The 20033-nt window shown below is 40.3% G+C and overlaps 1 protein-coding gene across 4 annotated transcripts in view; it reads right to left on the bottom strand.

The window, feature by feature from the left end:
- DIP2B (disco interacting protein 2 homolog B) overlaps window positions 1–20033 on the bottom strand; it is a 251391-nt gene that overhangs the window by 19425 nt on the left and 211933 nt on the right. For all 4 annotated transcript variants that reach the window (XM_036890477.2, XM_036890488.2, XM_036890498.2 and 1 more), the window contains 11 exons: window positions 19612–19726; window positions 16391–16592; window positions 11572–11681; window positions 11353–11433; window positions 8152–8275; window positions 6726–6847; window positions 5405–5516; window positions 3635–3744; window positions 3017–3147; window positions 1210–1378; window positions 380–550 (listed from right to left, as the gene is read on the bottom strand). In XM_036890477.2, the coding sequence (XP_036746372.1) occupies window positions 380–550; window positions 1210–1378; window positions 3017–3147; window positions 3635–3744; window positions 5405–5516; window positions 6726–6847; window positions 8152–8275; window positions 11353–11433; window positions 11572–11681; window positions 16391–16592; window positions 19612–19726 (1447 nt within the window). The remainder of the gene's footprint in view (window positions 1–379; window positions 551–1209; window positions 1379–3016; window positions 3148–3634; window positions 3745–5404; window positions 5517–6725; window positions 6848–8151; window positions 8276–11352; window positions 11434–11571; window positions 11682–16390; window positions 16593–19611; window positions 19727–20033) is intronic.

Here is a 20033-nt window from a genome sequence, read left to right as displayed (position 1 = left end):
TATGTATACAATATGGAGGAGACAGAAAAACAGAAGGTAAGATATAAATAAAATTCAAATGGGACTCAGAAATCTTGATTCATCATCACAGAGCATAAAACTACTACTAAGAGTAAACGTTTACGCTGGTGCTCTACTGCTGGGCATGGCTCCCAGGGTGTGGCAACTAGAAACTCAGTGATTCTGCAAAATGAACCTGTGAAGGATCAAACTATTATCTACACCTCATAGATGAGCAAAGTCCAAATGAAAAGCCCAGGGTCTCTTGCAAGTAAGTGGAACTGGGCTCACAGTAGGTAGTTTGGCTTCCAAGCCTCTGCTGCAGAGCACCACACATTCCTCTTACATTTGTTACCAAGCAAGATTGCCTGATAGTTACCTGTAAACATACTGCTACATTGACTCTAGATCCAAAAGTGGTGCTGACGGCCCGAGGGGACAGACCAATGTCTTTAAAGAGCTTGGAGAAGGACTGCTGGAGGGCAATGCGGGGCCGCTCCTCAGCCACCACCACACACGTCCGGATGCAGGACAGGTTGATCCCTCTGGTCTGTAAGACAACATGCAGGTAAGCTGTAGTTAGTAGTATCATAAAAGCAATGAAGAGGTAGGGCCATTGCTCTATCTCTTTGTTCATGAAAAGCCAAGGCACTGTGTATTATAATCCATTTTCTCTTTCCGTGTTTCAAAATGGAGAGATGGGACTGGGAGAAGAAGAAATCTAGTACCCTGAAGAATGAATCACTTGTTTTTTTTTTTTCTTCTTAAGGTTGTATTTCTCTATTAAAGATAATTCAGTGTTTCCTGACTCTCATATGCCAGTCAGGTATCTATCCTTGGATACACACATGAATGAGCTACCCTTATCTATGAGGCAGTCCCAAGCTCTAATATTCTGAGGTTGCAAATTCTACTGGGAAAAATCCTACTGGGGGTTTACAGTTCCCTTGCATCTTTACATGAAGTCATTTCCATTCAGCTTCCCAACCAGTTTCACCTTCATCTCCACAAAGTAGGACTTAGAATAAATTCTGCAAGAGTGCATTAAATTAGAGTCTGAAGAGATAAATTTTCTGAGATTTACAAAATACCCATTTGACAGGCTACAAAAAAAATGGCAGATGTCTGTCAACCGCTACTCAGGTATCATCATGCCTGGCCCACTTCTTTAAAGCCTCTCGGGACTGGTCCCTTGTGGCTACTTATTACCTTTAGCACCTCCACTTGGTTTCCAAGCCCTTTGGTGCAGAGCTCCATTACTGAATAGGAGCAGAAAGTATCTCTTATTTTGTACTGGTTGACGGTGGACAGCCAGAGGAAAAGGTTGTTTTCTAACTCCATAGGAGGAATTAAGACGGACTGGTGGCCTGAATAGACGCTGCAATGAAAAAAGGCAAGAGCTGACATGATCAATTCATCCTAGACAGCTTGATGTTTTACAACACTATCAATTCAACACATATTTACTGAGCATGAAGGACAGCATGGGGGTCACATTAGATTTAAAGGTCTAAGAATCGGCCTTGTTCCTGTGTAACTCACAAGACACAGTAACTCTAACTATAAAGCAGACTGCAGTACAGAGAGTAACTGAGATATGAACAGGACACAGAATAAAGAGCAAGCAAGTCATTCAACCTGGGAAAGCTGGGGTGGGCAGTTTTTCACTGAGGTGTTACTTGAGCTGGGGCTTGAAGAATGAGCAGGAATTAAGATAGTGGCTGGAAGAAGTGGGGATGGTGGAGGGAGCACCTCAGGCAGAGGAACAGCCTGTGCAAAGGCACAGAGGTATAAAAGTACACGCTATGCTTAAGGTCATCAGAAATAATATCCCAGGATGAAATGCTTGGGCACAGGATGCATGGGAAGTGGTGCGAAGCAAGGCCAAAAGGCTTGGGGCCAAACTGTGTCAGGGCTTAACTACCATATGAAGAAGTTTAGACTTTACCCAGCAGGTGGTCATTGCAGCTCTAAGTTGGGGCAAAACTAGCAACATAGAGGAGAAATGGGAGACACAGGACACAGAAGGCTGAGAGACAGGGAGGCTGCAATAGTTCAAGTGAGAGATGATGAAGGCTTGAACCCCAACAATTCAGCCAGGAGAAAAAGGAACGAATGGCAGAGTCACGTGTCATATATATAACCTATGGCTCTGAGTCCTCAAACTTCCTAAATCTGAGTATATATTGGAATCACCAGAAGCCCAAGAATCCTGTATTTAAAAATACTGGAATTATGGTTTCCACCCTTGGAGATTTAAGTTAAAAGGTCAGGGAAGAGCATTAATTTGTTTGTTCTTTTTTTTTTTTTAAGACCTCCCCTCCCTTGGTGATTCTTGTGTATAGACAGGCTTAGGCACAGCTGAACCAAAGGACATGCCATTTAAGTGCAAGTGAGACATAAATGTGCAGCAGTTAAAGATAATGCCTGAGTGCCTCATTTGGGCCCCTGGGTCAACAGTCCCATTCTAATAGAGATGGGGACCCAGGAGGAGGCGGAGTTGCAGGCATCTGTGAAGCCTCCATGGAGACGGATGGCCACCGAGGAAGTGAGAATCAAGGTCTGATGTAGGGTTCCATGGGAGGACAGTGCAAGGAGTGGGGGTCTGCTGTTCCACAAGAAACAATCTGGCCAGGACACACATGCTCCTTTCCAGCCACATGCTGTCATCCCATCTCTTCATATTCCTCCTGCCAGGCCAGCGGGTGCATTCTGGCCTGCAAAGCATGACATATTTCACCCAAGTTCATCCTCCTGCCTGGATCCACTCCTAAAATGAGGATGACAGGATGGAGCAGAGAGCAGGTAGCAAGACCACTGACCTTTTGTAAGAGGCATAAAACAAACAGAAAAGAGAAAAAAGGGAATACAAAAAAACTAAATGCACATCAGAATACGTCAGGTGCACAAATTCTGAAAACATCAGCATTTTACTGAAACTTTACCACAGTAAGGGAGCAAAGGGAAGATGTCAGAGCCAAGACATCCCCCCACATTTGTGCTTTTCCATTCCTACCTGCAGAGACACCAGAGTGCAAAGCCAAGTCCACAGTAAGGGTCAAGGCAGATGGCGATCTGCCGAGAAGAATACAACTCACACTGGAGCTTGATGGCTCTACACAGAGCATTGACCGCGGAATGGGACATCTGCAAGGTAAGGAACATGGAACAGGATGGAACTGGCATCCCACAGGCACAAAGAAGCTCTAGTGATAGTTCTGGGAAGTTTCGATTTCCCCAGACTCCTCAAAATGATGTATATTTTTCATTGTTTCAAAAAGACTGATCTAAGTCTAACTTAACAGTAATATACTTCTGTTCATTAGTCAATACTGAGTTTCATGAAATATGAATCTATGATTTCATGCTGGCTTTCACCGTAACTCTTATCTGTTAGCTTCTATGCTAGGTTCAGAACACTTCATAACACAAATTCCTTGGGATAACTTATTCCGGAAGAGTCAATGCTTTTATTTAAATATAGCAGGGGCCCTTGATCCTCCGCCTACTGGTCTCTGGTACACCCATTTGGCCTCTATATCTCAGTCCCTGGGGCAGTGGTCATCTCTATTTTTTGCAGACCTGGCATCTTCCCAGCATCAGCGAGTGAGTGAACATATCCAGACTACTGTACCTTCACTCCTGTAAGCATGCCAGTTGTGGAGACACTGAAATCAAGGTACGCCAACATCTCCGGAGTGGGTGGTTTATAAAGCTGAGGTAACCTTTTCCTGGGTAAATCATCTGCAGAAAAGAAAACACCATATATCAATCAGACATGCTGGAGCATGAAAATCATAACATGTCACAGGGCTTCTTGTGGCTTTGCTATGGCCAAATTTAGTGTCTGGGATTTGCTAAAGCTTACGCTTCTCAGTATTTAAACAAGCAGCTCACGAATGTCACTCCTAGAGGTGGACTTGGGTTGCGGACACCACCAGGTAACATAAACAAGCAAATCTCCATCAGGTAAATGTATTTACTAGAAGGTTAGTGAGGGTAACATAACATAGTACTTGAAAACATGGCTAAGGAAAGCAGACTACTGGTGTTCAAATCCCAGCTCTGCCATTTATTGGGATGTGACTTTAGTTATGTAACCTCCTTGTGTCTGTTTGCTTAGCTCTAAAATGGTAATAGTATCTACCCTCACGGAAATTGTTATGAAGTTAATTCACCCAAAAACTTTTAAAACAACTCAAAAAACTTTAGTTGTTATCACACTGGTTCCAAGTTAAAGTTCACTATAGTTTAGTATATGTAATACTAATCAAGGACTGCTTTAAAAGTTGTTTTTCTCCAGGTTAACATGGAGATTTTTAAGAATGATAACCTAGAACTAGGAGTTATTTCCTTGCTCATTTATTTACATACCTCTCCCTTCCTCCAAATCTGCTTTATAAGTATGTCAAAACCAAGGATGTCAAAGATGTCCCTGGCCCCAACCACGCCTCTTTAATGGCTGCTTTGGCTTTCTGGGTCAAGAAATAATTCTGACTCTGACTCTTAAATTTCTGTGTCACTGGGCGCCCACCTCTGGTCAAACCAAAGATTTTCTCTGTCACCTTCTACCCCCACCTTGTGTAGGGTAGGTAGGGTCAGTCATGTGCCTAAGAAACCTTTCTTTTGTCTATATCCCAGCCCACAATTCAGGCCTTCCAATATCAAGTACAATAATCATAGTAGATCTGTCTGCATCATTACCACCAACTCAGTCCATCTGCATCACACATTATTATGTGCCTATGTCCTTAAGTAACAAATGCAAAAAATATGAGTTCAGCACTTGGCAGCCAATATGTGTCACCCTGCATGGAAACCCATATACACATCCTGACATGACACTGTGGTCCACAAAAGGTAGGGAGGAGATTAATGGTTAAAAGGTTGGGAATGGAGCCCAACTGACTGGGTTTGAATTTCAGCTCTGCTGCTTACTTCCCCTCCCTCCCTGTGCCTCAGTTTTCTTATCTGTAAAATGAAGATAAAAATAGCTCCAACTAGAACCAGGTCTTATGACTCCTAGTCCAATGCTGTTTCAACTATATCACATCTGGAAGTCAAGGATCATCAGATCGTCTCAATATTTTATATGGCCTTACGTGTACATGGTCACATCGACAGAACCTAACCACTATTTACTGGTGCCAAGAATAACAGCAAAGACATTTTTTGTTTCAAGAGTTCTTAGCTTACTTCAGTCTGCTTCTTGGGACCTAGTTCCATAGTATCCAGCTCTTTGAAACACAAGTTGACTAGATAATTAAGTTTTGCCTCTGTCTCAGCAGATGGAATATGCTGCAACCTAAGAGCTATAAAAACATCTTTGGCACGAGAATCTAGGAAGTCTCAGGGAGTGAATGTTCTTTCTCCTTCAATAGCTCTAGACAAATCTCCTTGTCACCTGTATCAATGATGGTTGGCCAGGTTTTCACATCCACAGCTGCTGCTGCCTCTCGGGACCTCAGTAACCTCATTAAGGTCTGTGTGGTGAGAATGCAGGCTGCTTTGCTCACCTAGAAACATGAACAGAAATAAGCACCAGGAGGCTTAGCCCCCAGGGAGCACCATAGGCTCTGGTTGCTGCTAAGAGCCACTCACACACCATACTGGACAGTATCAGTTTTCAAAGAACATTCACAGGAGCTCAGTGTTTCCCCTTACACTTGTCCTTCTGGAAATGTGTTATGCTTCACTGTCTCAGAATGATGCACTTGTTCACAATGCAAGTTAATGTTTACAACAGTGATTCCAAAATATTTCATAGCTATAATCTCAGTATGAATCTCCAAATCTTGTGGATTCATGAAGCCCATAATAAAATGAAGAAGACTGATTCTGTGGTGCTCAAGGAAGGGAAGGAGTCAGGGGATCATCTCCAAAGGAGTTGGTGTCTCCGGAGATCTGGTAAACGGTGAGACTCAGGGACCCAGAGCATATCCTGCATCTGAGTGGCTCTGTGTGCCCACAGAAACGAAGCTCTCCTGCACACACACCTGCACAGGGAAATGCAAGTGACCAGCTTCCCCCATAAACTGCATCAATGGAAGGAAACCCTTCTCCCTGCTGTTCTGGCCTATTTTGCAGAATATAACCAGGGCATTTTGCTGAATTGGATTTTGTAATGACATCACCTATGGTTTTTCTAGTACAGACTCCAGCTGCTGATGGAGCAGCAGTTCTAAGAGAAACAAATATTACGTAAATTGGGATTTTGTAACTCTTTGCTCTAAAGTACATTAGGATATGACATACAGATTTGTCTTACTTTCCTCCATTTTCATATCCTGTAGAAATGTCTACCACCTCCAGAGCAAGATTTAGACATCTTTCAGCATTATACCAAGTGAATTTGTAAAACCAAACAAAATAAAAATGACCTGACACTGGGGAGAATTCAGTTTGGCATATAAAATTACCTTGGTTACTATGCAGAAAAATATCAGAACATTTTTTATGAAGGGGAAAAAAACAAGGCTAATGGAGAATTACAAATGATGGCTTCACCCCCTTTTAATGTTCATGATAAAGAAACAATTTTATAGCTCACCAGTAACCATATTCCCATACTCCTTCACTGAGAGTGCTGGTCACTTGGCCAGATAAAGGAAAAGGATGTAGTTTTCAGAAAACAGATTTGATTTGCTAACTCAACAGAATTGGAAAATTAGTAAGGATCCTTAGTTGATGAGACAAAGATAAGGCAAGATACATTCGGCACTTACGTCAACAATCATGCGGACAGTGGGCAATGTGGCAGTGAGGTTCTGAGCATGAGGAGGCCGGACGGTCACAGGTATGCACCCCGCATACAGGCAGCCATAGAACGCAGCGATTAACTCGATGCCTGCCAGACAGAATCACTTAGCTGCCTATAGCCACCAAGAAACTAACAGGCAGATCTTTTATTTATGCAGTTTATTAAATCACGTGCCAGGTGGGTTATTTAGACCACAACTTAACAGAGACACTAGCAGAAGAAACTATTTAAATTAAGAAGGAATTGAAGGTAAAAAAGGAAGCATCAAATAAAACTTTGACTATAGAGAAGCCAAGAATAAATAAAAAGAAAGGAAGTCAGAAGTAAAGAAAACTCTTGAAAGGTTTCTTATGGAAGGTATTTTGGTATCATTACCTGGTACTACTTGGGAGGCAAAAATTGCAGAAATTAGGCTGCTTTAATGTGGGAAATAAAAGAATGGGGAAAGAAGGGATGAGGGACACCTCGGCTTTCTTGAAGTATCTAGAAGGCTGCTACATAGTGAAGAGCAATGAGACTTCTGCGATGTGGCTCCCTCAGTGGGTGCAGGCATTAGGGAGGCAAAGCGTGATTCACTGTGAAGAAGACTGCAGTATCAGGATGTGGAGGGTGGCTTCCTTGGGAAGTGCTCTGCTCCATCACCGTGTCATTAACTGGTGGATGGAAGACAATCTCACAGGAATACTGCAGGAGGGATTTCTTTGCCAGATGACCTTTTCAGAAATCTTAGTATCATTGTCAATAAAATAGCATAGGGAGGGTCACAGAACAAAAAGAAGTAAGGGGAGATAAAAAACCAAAAGAAGGCTAGACATACGAGAGGGTTAGGTAGCATGAGAATAAAGAAAGGGACAACTCAAGTATTTCACTGAAAGTCTGAATATTTACACCACACTGTCATCCAGTAATTCTGAGTCCCTGTTACTGTGAAGAAGTTACTGAATTAAATTAGAGCAAGGAAGAAAAAAACAGCAATAATCTTGGAATGCTAAATGTCAAGCATATGAAGAACGTGGTGTCAAAAGAGGCTGTGCACATTTGGACCTGGGTAAAATGGTTCAGTTCCTGAACAATCCTAGAAACAAGGCATCTCTTTTGAGGGTTTCCAAAGGTCAGTAAGTCTTTTCATTCACTCATTCAATAGTTACCAGAGTGCCAGGAATTATGCTAGATAGCACACAGAAAATATTAGAGGAGATGCGACCCATGTGGTTCCAGCAGAGCCACTGCGGCCGGGCTCCCATGTCAGCCTGTGTGCCTGTCTCCTGGGACTGGGAAGTGCTCAGCCTACGTGGTCCTGTCTACTGGCCCCAAATCCCTGTCCTCTTACAGTCTGTCATCTGGCAGTGGGGCATACGGGCTTAAGTTTAGTCTACCAACCCAACACTTACCAGGTGGGTAGAGCAACACCACGTTGTCTCCCGCATTCAGATGTCCCTTATCACCAAGGACTGATGCGATCCTCTCTGCTCGCTTGTGAAGCTGAAGGCAACTGGCTGTGCACACTGTAGTTCCCTTTAAACAGAAAACACATAAGTGGGTCAAAACTCAGGAAATGTAACAGTAACAAGTAGAGCCAACTCGACATTAAAAGGAAAGGATTGTGCCTGGTAGATTCTCTTTAGCAAGGAAATCAATTCCAGTGAAAATTCCCTGGTGCCAAAGATATATGTGGTATATTCCTTTTCTTGTTCAATGTCTGAAGGTACTTAGGGAATATCGATATTAACTTAAATCAAACATATGTATTTATAGTCATTCTTGTAAGGTAGCTTCAAATATATAAATACAGAAATTATTTATTTAAATGAGGAAATAAGAGTAAAGGGAAGGAAAATAAAGGAAATAAATGTAGGATGAGGGCAGGAGTAAGCTCCAGACAATAAATGCTGGTCATGTGATTTGCTGCACACATAACACAAATTTGGCTGAGTTTCCAACAGCAAAGACATAACAAAGACAGTAACAAGGAATCAGAGTCTCCTAGCTAATAATAAAGATTAGCACATTAGGAGATGGCCAACTATTTCTGATCCTGAGAATACCTTCTCCTGCAGGCCTTCATAAATATCCTTACTGTTAATTCAAGTTTCACTGCACTGGGCTTTCTGACCCCCATTTCACTTGTAGAATAGAGCACACATGTGAAAGGGCTTAAAATATGGACATACAGTTAATGGGAAATTACAAAGCAAGCATCTGTGTAAGAAACCAGCATGACATGAAAAAGACCACTGCCAGCTGCTCAAAAGCACCCCCACAGGTGGCCTCCCTGCCACCCCAGCCTTCTCTTTCCCTCCTTAGCTAACTACTATCTTGACTTTGTAATGTTAACCACTGGTTTCTTTCTTTTTTTCTCATTTTACCACCCGTGAAATACTCAACTTTATGTAAATGAATTGTGCTGTATATACTTTCATGTTTTGCTTCCTTCTCCCAAAATTATTTTAAGAGTCACCTATGCCACATCTACAGAATTCATTCATATTTGTTCCCATATAGTATTTAACTGTATTAACAATATATGACATTTATTTATACATTCTACTGTTGATGATAATGCCATTCCTAAACATGTATCCTGGCGCATAAATATATCAGTTTTTGTAGGGTGCAGACCTAGAAATGGAATTGCTGGGTCATTGAGTATGCCCATCTTCAAGTTTAATGGGTAATACCAAATTATTCTTGTCTAGTGTGCCAATACCATGCTGTCTTAATCACTGTAACTTTGTAATTCAAAAAACCAGTTTTAATGTGCTGTTTCTTTTAAAAATGACTTTTTTATTTCACTAATACTAAGTAGTACATGTTCAACGTAGAAAATATAGATAAGTAAATATAAGATGAAATCACTTTAACAGTTTGGTTTTCCTGTTTTTCTTTAAAAAATTAGTATATATCATATATAAATTCACATGCAACATTTTTTTAAGGGATTATATTATACTACCTGCCAGAGGCTGTGTAGCACATGGTTAAGAATGTGGGCTCGAGCTGATTTCCCAATCCTACTACTTATTAGCCCTGTGACATCAGCCAAGTTACTTTATGTCTCTGTGTCTCTGTTTCCTCAACCTTAAAATGAACTACAAAATATAAAGCACCCAGCAGAGAGCTTTCAGTAATTATTCAATTATTTTTAAAGTTTTATACCCTACTTTTTTCCACTTACACATACATCGTATGAATATTTTCTGGGTCATCAAATATTCTTCTATAACACTGTTTTGAATGGCTGCATAGTATTTCATCATGTTGATATGCCATAATTTATTTAGCTAATTGTCTATTGTTGGACATTTAGGCTATAACACTAAGATGAGTATTCCTTTGGCTAAAGTCAGGGTTAAATTATAAAGCCATTTCTTACAACATTCCTCTTTTTGGTTCATGGTAGAGCAGCAAATTAAACTTTAGTAAAAATAATTTTCTGGGCATGAGGGAATAATGTTGTATGGTTACTAAGCTTTCTGGTGATCTGGGCTATTTCAAGGTAAAATGTTGGAATATGCAGGAGAATAAACAGACTACCTGTCTTTTAGTCATCCCTATGTACTATTTTTCTGACCAAGAAACAAATTTAACCTTATGCTCACTAACAAATACCTGGGGGGGTATAGAATTCATGGGGCTGTAACTTTAATTGTAGCCAACCTGGGAGACGGAAAGGGGAAGCAAGCTGGACTGACATGGCCTCTAATGAATCCATGGGCATGAAGAGAAGCCCACTTCATGCAGAGGTGGAGCAAGGAAATCTCAAAAGTTTTCTGCCACAGAGCAATGATTCTCAAGATTTTTAACAACTTTTCACTATGTGTGAAAATTACTATAATTAATTTTATCATATAAATGCTAAAGGTGTGTGTATATGTGTATGTGTATGTGTATAAAATATATCAGAAACTAGGGGAGCCCTGGCAGCAGGGGACAATTTGGAAAAATCCCCTGAGATTCCAAAGGCCCTCCAATATTGCCCCTGCTGGTGAGAAACACTGTTATATGCCATGGTCACAGTACTTTTAAACCTCTGACACAGCCATTAACATAATTAACAGCAGACTCCAACAGAATGCATAACTTAAAAAATATAGTATTATGGTAAACTATCTATTAGAAAGCAGTAATTAAATGTACTCTTGAATAATATTCAATTTACTTTTTAATCTTTTAGCAATAAATCATTTAAGTGTATTCTAAGAATAACTGTGTCTATTGAGATGTTGGTCTAAAGCAATTTTCCTTCTGGTGGAAATCAAAGAATTAAAAGTCAAATTGGGTAAAAAAGTATTATGACATAATGTATTCCATACATCTGCAGATCTGTGTAATTGCACTGTTGGTCCCACCGTTCCTATCAGAACTGAATAAAGATGACGCGTTTGTAACACAAGAAGAGGCAGTATTAAATAACACTCCAAAAGGTCTCCTTTCAACCTTGGAGTCGATTGCACAATTAGTCCTCCTATGTCAAAACAAGGAAAAAGCAATAAAGTAGTTGGCAACAGAAATTTTCTGATAAAAGAGACATAAGTGCCTAAGGGACTCCCCCAATATGTGACTGATTAGATACACAACTGAATTTTTAATACCTTGGCATTCAACAGCATGAAGAGTACATGGTCAGGAGTTGCCTGGGCTCGCCACTGTAAAATCTCTGCCAGAAACTGGTGCTGAGGTCATAAAGCAGAAAAAAGAATCAGGATCAGCAACTTTTTAGAAGTTGGGTGATGCATCTCCCATCTACTCCTTGAAGTGTCAGTTTCTGTCCTTGAGTTGTTTGTAAAAATCAACATTTCTTGAACACTTACCTTCCTCACTAAATCATTCTCTTCAATTTGTCCAAGATCCCTTCCTGCAGCTTGTGCTATGCGTTTTCCAGCAACCAGATTCCCAACCATCACAGAAGCAGGGCCCACACCTGTAAGTAAAGGTGACAATCAACTCTCTAGAGATGGTAATTCAAGCTACATACCTCCAAAGCATTTCCAGACTGACCCAACCTAGTGCAAATGTTTATTCAACAATACTGACTGGAGACTCTTCAGAGGACTGGGACAGGAGCAAACGTGACACCAGCTTGTATTCCAGTGGGGAGGCCAAGTAGAAAGTACATACACAAGTAAATCATGTCAGGGAGCAGTAAGTACTAGAAAAACACAAAACAGACCCATGGGAGAGACCCTGTCTGGGGCGGAGGGGAGCAGATGGCTCCTGCAGCGGGGTATAGGGAGGTTTTCACTACAAGGAGGTGACCAGTGACTGCATTGGTTCCTACTGAGAAGTAATGCCACTTGCTCTGATCACGATATAATCCTAAAGGTGGGTTTAACAGTAATGAATATCTGGCCTAGAAAAAAATCTGCGATCTATGAGGATTGAGTAAGTTCATCAGAAATATCAGAAGTGCTTTATTAAAAGCGACTAGTAACACCCATATTGTGGGACATTCTACAGGACAATTGGCTGGGACTCTCTGAAAACATCCATGTCTTGAGGACAAAATAAGGCTGGGAACTTCTAAACTAAAGCAAATTTAGTCAAATCTAATACATGACCTTCACTGGATGCTGGATTTTTTAAAAAATCAACTACAATAAACAAGTGGAGAAATCGGAATATGGACTGTGTATCATTAGAGGATACCATTACATTAAGGTTAAATTTCTTAACAGGATAGCTAATGGCTTTGTGGTTGATTAGGAAAATTTCAGGAGAATGTTTCTGTTCACTGCAGGTACACTGCTGAAGTACTTACACTGAAGTGTCATGCTGCCTGCAATTCACTTTGAAAAAGCTCATTAAAAGCAATGTTAACAATTGGTAAATCTAGGGGAAGGCTTATAGGTATTGATTACAGTATTCTTTCAGTTTTTCCATTGGTTTGACACTTCAAAATAAAAAGGGAGAACTCTCACTCTCAAGAAAACAGTGTTAGGGTGCTGTACACCTTTCCTGGTGGCCACTTAAAGATTCTATTGTATCCAACTAAGATGGCTCAAATATAACAAAACTTACTGCCAGCTGGGTTTTCAAATATGCTACACTTGGGTTAATTACCAAATTAATTTGCCAAATATGTTGATTCAGTTGAATATATGGAAACAGCTGGAACAAAATCAATTAATCATAGAATCATTTGAAATACTGGGTGGGGAAGCTGGGTAAAGAGTATAGGGAATCCTTTACACTATTTGGCAACTTTTTATAAGTGTGAAATTAATTCAAAATGAACAGTTTAAAAAATACTCAAAAAGGGTTCAAGTACTCTAACACTGTGACTGTTGGACTTCAGTCTACAAAGCATCTACTGCAATTTTAAGTATAATATGCAAAATTCCTTTCTAAGAAACCACATAATGAGTTACAGATATATCATACTGGAGGTAGCCTTTTACGTAGCCAGGACTCAGAACGTATTTGACTGTGTAAACTGCCCAATCCTGGATTCACTCTGGAAAATTAATGAAGGTGTGACATTTTAAAAATGAAATTTTTAGAGTGGTTTAAAACAACAAAAATAATTGAACAGTAAGTTCTTAAGGTCTTCTGGGTGTATTTCTTGAGTCTGGAGGTCACAGGGAATGAAAAATAACTGAAAGCAGTTAACATCTAGGAGGTGAACTCTGCTGTCCCTATAAATAAGCATTCTTATTTTTCCCACAAAATTCTGTATATTTCCTGTGGCAAAGACTGGTAGTCATTAACCCCAATATCCAGTCTCCTCTTCTTCCTCAGTAACAGAACCCCCAGTTTTTCATTGGGCAAATGCCTGGAATAAAGACTATATTCTTTAGTGTGGGAGAATAATATGTAAAAGAAAGGAGTATATACAATTTCTTGAAAATATGCTTCAAATACGTTCTTTGCCTTGTCCTCCCACCTGTAGCTGGAATGCAGGAATGACAGCTGGAGGTCAAGGAGCCTGACTGGACTCACAGGCGGTACGTTCAGGATGGCTGTGGCATGTTGCTTTATTGTCTCACAACCCTTCCTTCCCTCCCTGTCCCTGCTGAGATTATAGAGAGGAGTACACCTCTGCTCCACTGACCCTGGACATGGTCTGACTTGTTTTGGTCAATGAAATGTTAGGAGACATGACACAAACAGAAGCTTGAAATATGCTTCTGCGGTTTGGCTCACCTTCTTGCTTTTGCCATCTGCCTTAAGAAAAATATGACCCAGTAGCCACAAAATGGCCCAGGACCAAAAATATGGTCCTATGAAGAGGAGACACATGGAACAGCTCCAACCCAACCTTCAACCTGAAGCCCAGCCAAGCCCAGCAGATCCACATTCCCCAGTAAAAAATAACTGCTTCTTATTTTCAGCCACTGAATTTTAGGGTTACTTGTTGGGCAGTATGTCTGTAATAGCTGTTGACTGATACAATGTCAGAGCAAAAAGACGGGAAGCTGAAAGCACAATGACTGAAGAGCTATCATCCTAGCTCTGGATTTTTTTGCCTGAGAGAGAAATAAACTTGTCTCTTGTTCAAGCAGCTGTTATGTTTTTCTGGAACTTACAGCAAAAACCAACCTGAACAGATTCTCTTTCTTTATACAACAGCTCCACGGCAATTCAGTGACATTTTTTGTCACTGGGTCACCTTAATACCTTTTCCATCTTCCTTTTCCTCTCCTTTCCTTCCTTACCTCACTCCTGCCCATCTTCACTTCCCTGCATCCTGCTAAGCCCAACCTCCCATGCTATCTCCACACATCATCTCCATCCCACCTATGCCAGGACCTTCAAATTGCTTTGGTTCAACCCATGTGCAGCCCACTAAGATCTCAGCAGGCAATCCCAACAGATAGCAAAGATACAGAATCCAAACCCAGAGCTGCCTCCAGACAGAGGGGTGCTATGCCTACTGGAGCTTTGGAGTACATTTTTATACAGGCTTATCATTTAACAAAATTGGTTTAAATCTGACTGGCAAAGCAATGTTTTCAGAATCTTCTTTCTATGTAAGTAGCATCTTTTCAGCATCTACTATGACATGAATGTTTTGTTAAAAGAATCCTAGATTAAATGCTATTTAAAATAGGATTTCCCTCAAATGACAATGACTGTAGGATTTCAGTGTAACAGGATTTGTGATGGAGAATGATTTGTGTGTTACACATCTGTCAGGCATTTAGGCAGGTAATATGAAAATACTTCTTTTTATACATCTTGATTAGTAGTATATGGGCTTCTTGATTTTGACTGGCCCTTTATAGAGTATTAGTCTCCATAAACTCTTATTTCCACCAGCAGAAACTGATAAATATCAGATATACTTTAGGTCCATACACACAGTTACTAAGATAAGGTTAGCTGATGAGGTAACAATAATATCTAAGTAAACAACTATGATGTGACCTTCATCCACCAGACCACTGAGGTAATGGCTACAGAGCAGAGTATGTTAATATTTTGTCATCCTGATCAATATATCCTAGCAAGTCAGAAGCTTACCTTGTATTTTATAATTGTACATTGTGTTAACCTTTCAGCAAAAACCTTCTTACAGAAATAGAGTTAAGTGCCATACTTCCCCTTCCCTTCCTAATCTTGCCACTGTCACCTTCTCTTCCCAACGTATTTGGAAGCCGACATGCTACATGTACAGTGTGTGTATATGTGTGTGTGTGTGTGTGTGTAAAGGCCAGATTTTGGCTCTCACGTTTTCAGACACATAGGAAACTTAGACATCTCTTATTAACTTCTCCATTAAAATGAAAATCATCAATAAAATGTAATGATTTCACATTGGATAGAAGAGCTATTTTAACATGTTGGCCATTAATCAATTACTCCTGCCTTTAGCCTCCCACATAGCCCTGTAACTTACGCTGCTCTTAAAAGGCAAAAAGGTTAAACTATTTAGCTTTTTTCTTTTTTCCATATGGTGATTCACATACTCTTATTTGCATCTTGAATTCATAGGAATATGGCAAATGCAAAGCATTCCATTTATCTTGTGCTTAAAAACTAGAAAATTTCTGAAGTAAGCATCTTGCTGCCCAGAGGTGGTACAGGCCCCAGTCAGACCCCTGAAGCTTTGAAAAAGGAATGAGGAGGAATCTAAGTAAGAGATTCCCAACAGAAAGGCTTCATATAACATAGTGATTCAGAGTGTGGATTTTTAGAATCAGAATTAGTATGCATCTCAGTTCTTCCACTATCTATATTTTGGGCACAATTCTTAACTTTTCTGAACTTTACTTTCTAGAGCTGGGTACAAAACTTTAGGATCACATATGCACAATGCTGAGCTAGTATTTGGCTTTCAGTAAGCACTCCATCAATACTAGTGATTATTATTACCAGAACTTTCTCTCATAGGACTTACCTTATTCTAGTTCCACAAGTGGGATTTTGATAATCTCAACCCCATACCTTACACCCAGAGGAAACAGAGGCACACTACTGAGAATTACTCAGTGAGGGGAGCCAAAAGTAAACCCGGAGAACCTATTCAGCAGGGTCTTGATCCTCCCTGCTTTTGGTTAGCTGATGCCATTCTTGTATTAACTAGTTTTTGTAAAATCTAATTCTAGAGAGAGAATCAAGCTTTCCTAAAAAAACTCAGCTTCTTCAAGTTACGATTTTAATGTTATGTCTTCAAAGGCAGCATAGTACCTGGTTGCTTTTGCCGGGGTTTTGGCAAGTTGGTCACGCATGTATGTGGGCACATGAGGATATTGCAAGGATGCAGCGATCCCTCCAGAAAGAGCTGTTTTGTCTGAGATATGTGGATCCCTCCTAGTGGAGTTTTTGGCAATGTATTGGCAGGCACCAAAGCAAGGCAATAAACCCCAACCTGATGAATGCTATCAATTGCCTAGAAAATACAAAGAAAAATACTGAGATTAATTTTACTACATTTGACATCCTCCTAATATAGTCCATTATCCTACTTCAGGATTTTTCTTTCTCTATCCATTCTAGGTCTAGCATCTGGTAGATTATTAAGAGCCCATACATCTAAAGCAATGGTAGAGATCAACAGAAGAGGGATAAGATACAATCCAAATGGATAGGGCTGGATACTGATTTGCAAGTGTCCATATGTGTCTTGAGTGGTAATGTCAAAAACCTAGAAGTTTGTTTTGGTTCTTTTAATTTTTTAGCTGTTCAACACAGCTCAAGTACATAGAAGCAAAGTGTTTTTATTATGAACACAACAGAAGCTCCTTAAGTGACTCACCAAGTTATCAGGAATCCCCTCTGCAAAACTCCTGGGCAAGGCCACTGGCTCCCTCAGTACACTTTCACTCCCAGCTGCATACCTGTGCACATGGTGAGCATCGCTGTGCCTGCTTCTATACCTTTTATGCCAGTTCTTGTTACTTATTCAAATAACTTAACTATTATATCAATTGATAAAATGAGTACAAAATGACAGACTTACACTTTGAAAAGGCTCATTAAAGGTGAGCTAAAAAATCTACATATGGTTGAAATATATAGGCAAGCTAGTTCTAAAAGGTAAGGATTATGTACTGAATCCTAGTCCCATTTCAAATACTTGCATTCTAGTCTGACTTAAAGGAAGTAAAGGCATAAACCAAAGACCATGCATTCTCATATAGTTTATGGAAGTAAATTGACATGGAACTCAAACTGGCACATTCGTATGCACACTACTCTACAGCAAAAGAATGCACATTATTTATAGGTTTTATGTTGAAATATAGTACTTGAAGAATTTCTCATTTTTTGATTTTCTGCTTCACCACCTTTTAAAATGAACTGACCAGCTATTAATATTGGTCCCAAACATAACCAGTTGAGAGGGTTTTATTGTATTACCCATAAGTCTTACTGAAAAGGAACCTTGGAAGAATGGACCAACAGTCATAAAAGACTTACATTAAAACAACTTGAAAGGGCAAAGAAAGAACTTGAACATCATTCCTCACACTACCCTACTAATCAGCAGAGACAACTGGGAAGTGGAGAGTCTGGCAGAGTTCCTAAATCTCTGTATTTTATAATATACAGAACATTGGCAAATGTATGACATGTAACCTGGATGCCCCTGGAAGCATACCATCTGGTAAGTCATCTACTGTCCACTTTCCTTAAAAGGTGCTGAGCTAGGTATTTAGTTTGTATTATACATAGATCTGGAATTAAACCTCTGGGCTCTAACCTAGCAAAACATATGGTGTCCTTACTGTTCTACAGATCTGAATGCTCCAAGCTGAGAAGCTACAAAAACCAGGAAAATAATGCCCTCTTCTTTCACACCCATATCAGACCCAAAGTGACATTTACAAGAATTTGGATGAGTAAGTTAGCACTGCATTTAATTCCTATGGCTGCGTTCCAGGGAAAATTAACAAATATCTTGGGTCCCTTGTAGTCTAGACACAAATTTCAGTTTTCTCTAATTTTTAGGAAAAAATGTGTAATTCCCCACAACATTCTACCATTATGCCCCAAAGTTCATTCTGAATAAGCATATTTTTTGTTTGAAAATATGAATGGCATGAAAACTATTCTCTTTGCAGGTCTGATTCTCAGCTGTCTTTCAGAAATCTGCCCAGTCCTACCTTCTTCATATTCTTTTCTGGCTAGTGTAACTTCAGTAGATTATCTTTCTCTTCTTTCTACTACAGATAACCTCTGCTATACCAGCTAATGGTTAAGAATCACAGATGCCTAGGACAGGAAGAAATCTTAAGCCATCTCTCCCTATCACTCATCTCATGTTTGCATCATTCCTGTATTAACAATTAGCTGGCAGGGAATACGTCCAAATGCCCGAAGCAGATGAAGCATAGATGCCGGCAACACCTCCAAGTAACATATAAGTTTCTCTGGCAAGGACTGTCCATGTTTTCTTTGGACTGTACCTTTACCTACTGAGCCTACTAGACGACATGTGGGCAGAGCTGTCAGGCTCAGAACTGAGCAGTGAACACAAGAGATAAAGTCTTGGCTCTCATGGGTCTTCAGAGTAGGTGTGGAAAACAATAAATACAAACATACTTAAATAGTGACAAATACCAAGTAGAAAAATACAGAAGAGAGGGTCAAACAGTAAAAGGGAGTGTTATTTAACATACACTGGGCCTCTGTATGGGAGATTATACTCATGAGGCTGATTTCTGATGTTAATAATAGTCACTATATCATTTACTGAATGCACGCCATATACCTAAAATAATTATCATTTAATCTTTCCAGTATCTCTGTAGGGTAATTCTATCCCCATGGTACAGGTTAGGGAATAAGATCAGTGAGGTTAAGTAACTTGCTTAAAGGCACTTATCTGGTAAGGAGTGGAGCTGGGATTCAAAGTCTATCACTCTAAATGAAGATGAGGCTCTTCATCATTCCATCCTGCCCCACAACAAAAACACATTCTTATACTGAGCCCAGACTTTTCTCCTTCTAGGTAGTTTATTATACCTAGATCTCTAACTGTGCAGCAAAGCTCCTTCAGAGCAAGAGCAACATCTTCTTGGGTCCCTTGTAGTCTAAACACCACTCACAGCAGTCAGACCACCGCCATTGGTAAGTGGATGCATGACTGTCACAGATGTGTTCCCCACATGGACAGGTAAAAACTTCTATGGGGAGTAAACACTCAGGCACATAAAAAGTGGAAGACTTTGCCAAGGCAAATCGATTCAACTGCTGTTAGTAACCTGAGCAGAGAAATACATATGGTCCACAGGGAGACATGTTATCAATTACCTGATTTTGCTAATGGCACCCAGAATACCTGAGTCGTGATTGGTGAGAGAAAAATAAGGTAGCATGACTGGCCCTCGGAGAAAACGCTTACACAGTGGCTGCTGCCACCCCGGCGACAAGGCCAGCCTGCCCGGATCCCCAGGTGGGCTCACCTGCAGCACACGGCTCATCCATTGGAAACTGTCTTCCTCTGAGGCATCGGGTCTTTGTTCCGCAACCACCACAATGCGCTCATCATAAAACACAGACACAGAAAACACAGCAATTCTAAGAGAGACAGATCAAACACGTCAGGACTCCCTTCACAACCAGTCCTACTTGCTTTGCTCAACTGGAATCACAGAGGACACATCCCCACCACACTACCCAGAAATGGGCAGTTTAGAAAAGAAAATGTCTCCATCAGTATCATCAAAACAAGGACTCAGAAAACACGTATTAATAGTGGGACATAGTGATAAATAAGTCAAAGTCCCTGTCTTCATGGAGCTTGCATGTCAGAGAGACAGAACAAATAAATAGAAAAGAATGTCATGTTGAAATATACACTAGGAAGAAAACCAGGGCAGGGCAA

Source organism: Manis pentadactyla, chromosome 10 (genome assembly GCF_030020395.1).
Source record: "Manis pentadactyla isolate mManPen7 chromosome 10, mManPen7.hap1, whole genome shotgun sequence".
Taxonomy (NCBI): Eukaryota; Metazoa; Chordata; class Mammalia; order Pholidota; family Manidae; genus Manis; species Manis pentadactyla.
The sequence above is the reverse complement of the archived record's forward strand: the minus strand, read 5'-3'. Positions and strand labels throughout refer to the sequence as shown.